Genomic DNA, 7,691 nt, shown 5'->3' with positions numbered 1-7,691 from the left:
AAATGAAGAAAATCTTAATAAATCAATACCTGAGAATCGGGGCGTTACATGCAGTTCCTTAGTTTTTCCTTTTGAAGTAGTTTTTAGATCCTTTAAAGCTTCCATTCAGCCTGATTTTGTTTCGTCTTCTTGGGTAAGTTTCCATGAGTATCCATTTTCTTTGGGTTTGAAATATCCTTTCTCGGGCATTGTTTTTGAGTTTTTTCAAGCCACTCAACTCTCATACATTCAAGTTATGCTCGTTGTCTGGAGGATATTATCTTGGATTGATCGACTGAATCATACCCATAATCAAGACATAGTTCTTCCTGAGCTGGATTTTGTTTATGAACATTCTACCTTTGGGAATTCTTGTTTCTTGCTTAAGCTCAAATCCAATCAGTTTCCTCTTATCTTGAAATCGAAACACGGAGCCTGGAAGGAAAAGTACTTCTTCGTGAGGCGTGATTCTATCGTTAGCAGAGATCTTTTGCCCAAAGCTTGGGTCAGAAAGGGTAGGATCTATTTGTTGATTTTGAGGATCCAAGGATTTATTTTTCTTATTTTTTTTGTTCCAATGCAAGTTTCAAGTTCGGAGAAGCTTTTTCCGTTGCTGAAGATACTGAGGATTGTAACATCCCAAAAATCATGACCAAAAATATTCATTTTTAAATATAATAATTATAAAACCATTTGTCTGAAAACAACCATAGCATCAAATCATATCAAAACCAGAGTATCAGTGGTCAAATCATATCATGATAAAACAATGTCAGAGTACAAATCCCAGAAATCTCATATCAGTGGTCAAATCAAACTTGTAACCCCTTTAAGGGTCAACTCTGGTCAATGGTAAAGTCAAAGGTCAACACTCTGGTTAAAGTCAACCTTCTCGTCCAAGTAAACATTCTAGTTGACTCAACTCGCCGAGTTGGTCCGTCAACTCGTCGAGTCCATAATTCAGAGAATCTCGAACTCGCGATCTAACTCGTCGAGTTACCCTCTAACTCGCCGAGTTTCTCCTTGTGACAGAATCGGGACTTTCCGTTTGAACTCGTTGAGTCCTTCCTTGGACTCGTTGAGTTCTCCTTCATATAATTCGGGACATTTTCTATCAACTCGCTGAGTTCATCCTTGGACTCGTTGAGTTCTTTGATCTTCAAGTCCATAAACATGTCCAACTCGCTGAGTCATCTTCTAGACTCAAAAAGTTTGCTCAGTAACAGAAAAGGTTGCAGAACCACAACCCAAATCGTCGAGTCCTAAGAACGACTCGTCGGGTTCCCCAAAGTCTAAATCCATACAGTCGATTTTAGTCAGGCTTAATGCATCCAAAGCGTAGATCTGACCTCCTAGGTTCGATATAACACGTAAAGTTACAAACTATACGTTCATGCATGGGTTATCTAGCTCAAAAGGCCTTAAAATGAGGTTCACAAGTTGCATGAGACTCCCATGGCCATAAAGTTGGCACCTTTATGCCATGGAGTCCCTCAAAGGTTCCAGATCTAAAGTCTTAACCCCAAACATGCTTGCATCCATGAATGGTTCCAAAAATGGCTCCTTGAAGCCCTAAAATACTCCATGAAGGGATCTAGTAGATGAATGGTCAATGTATAGACTTTATACCTCAGATGAACTAGAAATGGAGCATAAACTTTGGATCTACTTGTTTCCTCTTGATCCCCCAAGCTTCCACTTCCTTATCAAGCTTCAAAATCACCAAGAACACACAACAATGGCTCAAAAACACTCACAATGGGTTAGGGTTTCGAATTAGGGTTTTCTAGACTAAGGGAGGCGATGAGGGAGGCCAAAATGGGGTGTTAAGGTCTTTAAATATGGTGCAAACCCTAAAAATTAGGGTTTCACTCTGGCAGTCCTACTCGTCGAGTCGAGGCTCCTCGACTCATCGAGTAGACTTCAAGTCCTGCGTCCAACAATATTTCGTTCCTACTCGACGAGTTTGGGGCCTCCAACTCGTCGATTCCCCTTGCAAAAACGAATAATTCTTATTTAAATACATACCAGAAACCGGACGTTACAAGGATAAGGTCTCGCGTTTCCTTGCTTTGCCTGCTGACGTTCGACCGTTCAAGTTCGAGTGCCCTATCCTCCAAGAAGGTTCATCTATTACAACTTCAACGGAGACCGGTAAGGATCCTTTCTAGTTTATCTATTTGTTTTAGGATCTTGAGCTTATAAGGATCCTTCATAATTTGTAAGATCTAAGGCTGCTCGCTCTAGTGCTCGGTTTGCTTTGGCTGATCTTGAGGATGATATGTCTAATGGCCTGCTTGTTGTGAAGAAGGAAAATATCCCTCCCTCTCTCCCTCCTAAAAGGACTCAGTTTTATCTTGCTGTGAAAACCCCTGCATCTCGCAAAAGGAAACCCTCTGATGCCTGGGATCTTAAGAATCTTGGAGTAGATGAGGCATTAAGGAAGCTGATCTCTTTCTCTCAATCCGTAAGCGTGTTTCCCTCTTTGATTTTACTTCTTACTTTTTACATATCATTATTTTTCTCAGGTTGTTAACCACGTCTCCCGTTCTACTGAGGATCTCAAAGTCAAGCTTACTCAAACCAAGCATGTTTTGAAAGAGCAGGAGGAGATCAACAAGGAGCTCTTGGAAAGGGTGGAGAAGATGTCCAAAGAAAAAGCCAAGAGGGAGGAGGAACATGCGGCTGAGATGGATGAGGTCATAGCTGAGGTGAAGGCTAGTGTCGCGGTGGCTGTTTGGGAGGCGAAGATAAAGCTTGCGGAGGATCTGGGGAACGTGGGATCCTGAATGTGGCCGAGTGGCACGAGACCCTGGCCAAGTTAACTGGCAAGCCTATGAAAGCCAATCAGGATCTTGTTCCACAGCCGAAGGAGGGAGGAGAGAAGGATAAGGCAGAGGTGGCTCCAAGTGATGGTGATCAATCTGCAGCTTAAGATTGATTTAGTTTAAAAACAATTTTAATAAATTTGGGCCTATAAGACAATATTTTACTCTCTTTTTTGTGGGCTTGGTGGGCAACCCTTTTAATCTATGGTCACTTTATATTTCTATCTGCGTGGTTAACTTGTTTGATTGACATGTAGTACTAGAATGTTCAAATAATTATGATCCTGTAAATTTTAGTTCCTGCAAATAATCTTAGGTAACCATTAGGAATCTGATAATTAGGAAATATTAGATTTATTAAGTAATTCTTAAAATAAAAACTTTTTTCAGAAAGTATCAATTTAAAACTTAGAAATCTGATAACTGGGAAATAATTTTTGTTTAGGATCCTTAAGAGTTTGGGATCCTCAAACTATATTTAGAAAAATTTAAAGATTTCTCAAAAGTTTAAAACAAGGATAGATAGAACTTGGTTGTTGCCCTTTGAGTTTTTTTCTTAAGCTTCATGTTTCTTCCTTGTCCCTTTCCTTAGAAAGGATTCTCAAACTTCAACTTTAAAATTTACTGGGAATCGATCCAACTTAGAAAAAACCTAGGATAAGTTCTTCAGTTTCGTGGTTTCTTCAATAACTTCTGATGAGGGGATCCTTACTTTAGAGGTTCATCAGTAAGGATCCTCGATTAGCCATAGCTTTGTGATTTTTGGAAAGGGTTGTTACTTAGAAATGATCTTGAATCGGAAAGTACCTGAGAATAATGATACTTATGTATGCCTTGCACACTATCTGGGGATGATCCCAAGTTAAGTTAACATGTTGGTGTTATATGCCTTGGTAAATTACTAGGGAAAATCCCAATTGCGTGATAACATGAAAATGTTATAAACCTTAGGTATTTCCTGGGGAAGATCCCAACTTGAGAAAACATGTCAATGTTATAAACTTTAGGAATCATCTAGGGAAGATCCCAGCTTGAGATAACATGTCAATGTTAGAAACCTTAGATTTTAACTTTAGGATCTTAACTTGTGTTCACAAATAAGAGGGTTGCCAAGCCACTGCAGCGTTAAATGATCCCCTTATTCACATCCCATAGTTAGATAACGTGTGTCCAAGCGAGGCGTAGAAACCGTAACTCATATGAAAGAGGTAATTAATTCTTTAATCCTTAGAGGGGATTAAGTACCCTTATTCGTAGGAGAGATGATCAGTCTCTATTCATAGTTACTAGGATGTTTGTGTATTGAAATCGTTAAGAATCATAGAATGTTGTAGCTATGGGACTCTTAAGTTCCAGGGTCCTCAAATGTCAAGATCCTTGTATGTCAGGATCCTTGGATCTTCATGTGTCAGGATCCTCGTGTGTCAGGATCCTTGTGTTTTAGGATCCTTGAGTCCCTACGCACAATAAACATTAGCTAGGGGTGAGCGTTAGTCTAGATAACGCCCCTTCGATGCTTAAGTTTGTGATACATTCAAGAAGAGTAAACAATAATAATAGTTAAGGTAAAGAATACGTGCACCTTGAGTTTGTTGAAGAGTGACTGATCTTACTTACATATGATATGCTTTAAGATGTATAGCATTCCAGGATCTTGGCACGATACTCCCATCGAGAGTTGCTAACCAGTATGCCCCTTATCATGCTTCAGCATCTATGAGATATGGTCCTTCCCACTTAGGTGCCAGTTTACCTGCACTAGGATCCTTGGTGTTTTGGAATGTTTTCCTTAATACCAAGTCTCCTATTTGGAATCTTATGACTTTTATATTCTTGTTGTATGCCTTGGTGATTCTCTATTGATGAGCAGTGATGCAGATCTTGGCAAGATCCCTAAGTTCATCAATAGTATCAAGATCTTGGGCTAGAATCCTGTCGTTGTTTTCTTGACTTTGAAGTAGGTATCTTGCTGTCGGGATCACTACTTCAGTAGGGATCATTTCTTCTACTTCGAACACCAAGGAATATGGATTTTGACCTGTGGCTACTTTGGAAGTGGTCCTATCTACCCATAGGACGAAAGGGAGTTCTTCTGCCCATTTTCTTTTCTTTTTACCTAACCTTTTCTTCAAGTTATTGACTATGATTTTGTTGATAGATTCTGCTTGACCGTTGGCTTGACGGTGAAAAGGAGTGGACATTATCATTTTGATTCCCTAACTTGTGCAAAAGTCTCTTGTCCTTTTGCTTATGAACTGGGATCCGTTGTCGCATATGATTTCGGCATGGATCCCGAATCTGGTCAAGATATTGCATTTAATAAATGAGACTACCTCTTTGTCTCTTACATGAACAAAAACTTCGGCTTTTATCCACTTCGAGAAGTAGTCGGTCATCACTAGCATGATGACTTTTCCTCCAGGAGCTACCGGCATTTTGCCTACTATATCCATCCCCCACTTCATGAATGGCCAAGGGGAGATGATAGGATGTAGAGGTTCTGCTGGTTGATGTAGGATGTTGCTATGTCTTTGACAATCATCATATTTTTGAGCATGTAGGAAGGAATCTTTCCTCATGGTTGGCCAGTAGTATCCTGTTCTCAACACTTTGGAGCATAAGGATCTGCCCCCAGTGTGATTGATGCAGTCTCCTTCATGTATATCCTTTAGAACTTCTGCAGCTTCATGATCTTCTAAGCATCTAAGGTATGGACCTGCCATGGATTTTTTATATAATTCACCTTGGATTATTACAAACCTTGAGACCCTTGTTCTGAATGCTAATGGGTTTTCTAGGTTATAAACAAAAAAATACATGTGGCGGAAAAACACTTAAACCCTTAAGTTCACATGCAACCTAGAAAGGATCTATGTTTTCTCTATTGATAACAACTAACTATGAATATCAAGAAAACCCTAGGAGAGAGGCTATGAAATCAAAATTCATACATAAAATTAGGGTTACATACCTTTTGATTATTATTGTAAATAATCAAAGTAGAATCCTTCTTCTAGATCTTGGAAAGCTAGCACCAAAGGAATGGATGCCTCTAATGGTTTGTACCCAAAACTCTAGTAGCAAGAAGATTTAAGGAGAGAGAAGACTAGAGCATAAATTTGGCTCTATGAAAGCAAGTATATGTGTGTGGAAAATATGGCATCCACGGTGTCCTATTTATACTTGCTTAAGGAAACTCCCATGGAAACCAAAGAGTCATTTGAATGATTAATGCTAATTAATCTTAGAATTAAATCCAAATCAATTCTAATTAATCAATTAATCATAACTATTTCCAATTAATATATTAATCATATAATATATTAATAAATCATATATTTCAATTTCCAATTAGTTTATTATTCATATAATAAACTAACAAATTATCCTCTATCTCCAACTGCCATTCTAATTAGTTACTAGTTTTGAGGGCAACCCAAAAAGGACTTTGCTTCTAATTTAAGAATATACCAATTTAGTTATTGGCTTAGACACCTTAATCCAACAAATGCTATGTCGTTTTTTTCCTCTTTTGGGATCGTGCCATTCTAGAGGTATTCCATAATAGGTTGGATCCATGATTATGGATTTCTTTGAGGATCTTGATCGTCGTGATCCCCTTGAGGAGGGATCTGTGGGTCAGGATCTCCGATAGTCGCTATATTCATTGTTCGGTCAGGGTTGTTTAGTTTCTCGGAGGGATCTTCTATTGCTGGAGTTAGTATGTGGGTTATAGGGATCCTCATTTTTTGATGGGATCCTTATAGAAGATCCTAAGTTAGCCAATGTGTATGCTTCAGTGTTTTCTTCTCTGGGAACTTGATCTAGGCTAAATTTTTCAAATTCGGAGGCTAGTTTCTTTAGGATCTCGAGATATAGTGCTAATCTTTCGCCTTTTACTGCATATGACCCATTAAAGTGATTAGTCAATAATAATGAATCGATGAATACTTGAGGATCCTTGATTTGGAGATCCTTATCCAATTGCAATCCCATGATGAGTGCTTCGTATTCCGCCTCATTGTTGGTTGCATTGAGTTCACAGTTTACTGCTTGGGGTAGGATGTCACCCTGTGGCGACTTTAGTATGATCCCTAATCCAGTTCCTCTTTGTTTTGATGCTCCATCTATGAATAGAGTCTATTTTCCCATGTTTCCTTCTTCTAAGAACTGCTTAGCTTCTACTTCTACTTCAGTTTGTAGATCATCGCTGAAGTCAGCCACAAAGTCCGCTAATGTTTGAAATTTTATAGTGGATCTCGGCTCATACTTTATGTCGAATGTGCTCAGCTTCACGGACCACTTTTCCATTCTTCCTGACATCTCTGGTTTTCTCATCACATTCTTAATGGGATAGTTAGTCTTTACATGTATGGTATGTGTTTCAAAGTAATGTCTTAACTTAGTGGAAGCAGTTACCAATGCAAGTATTAACTTTTCGAGATGGGAATACTTGGTCTCGGGATCTAGGATACTTTTACTTACATAGTAGATGATATTTTGGTCTCCGTTGAGATCCTTGGCCAGGACAACACTCACTGCACTTGAGGATACTGAGAGGTAGAGGAGGAGTGGTTCCCCATCTAGAGGTTTCACCAATAGTGGTGTTGAACTTAAATATCTTTTAAGTTCTTGGAAGGCTTCTTCATGCTCCTGGGTCCATTTGAATCTTTTATTCTTCTTCAAGATATCGTAGAAAGGTTTGTATATTTGTAAGGAACTTGAGATGAATCTGTTGAGGGTTTCTATTCTTCCAGTCAGCCTTTGAATTTCCTTTGTTGAAGATGGGGATTTTAATTTGATGATTGCTTTGATCTGTTATGGACTTGCTTAGGTCCCTCTTTGGGTTACCATATATCCGAGGAACTTTCCTGATCTCATTCT

The 7,691-nt window shown here is 38.9% G+C and overlaps 1 protein-coding gene across 1 annotated transcript; it reads right to left on the bottom strand.

Annotated features, from left to right (window-relative positions):
- Positions 1-4,663: 4,663 nt before the first annotated feature.
- LOC145158162 (uncharacterized) lies at positions 4,664-5,008 on the bottom strand. Its single transcript, XM_079077094.1, has one exon. The coding sequence runs from the start codon at positions 5,006-5,008 to the stop codon at positions 4,664-4,666; it is 345 nt and encodes a 114-aa protein (XP_078933220.1).
- Positions 5,009-7,691: the final 2,683 nt, after the last annotated feature.

Source organism: Lactuca virosa, chromosome 2 (genome assembly GCF_052849685.1).
Source record: "Lactuca virosa cultivar CGN04683 chromosome 2, Lactuca_virosa_CGN04683_v6, whole genome shotgun sequence".
Taxonomy (NCBI): domain Eukaryota; kingdom Viridiplantae; phylum Streptophyta; class Magnoliopsida; order Asterales; family Asteraceae; genus Lactuca; species Lactuca virosa.
Note: the sequence above shows the minus strand (reverse complement) of the source record. Positions and strands in the feature narration are given on the sequence as shown.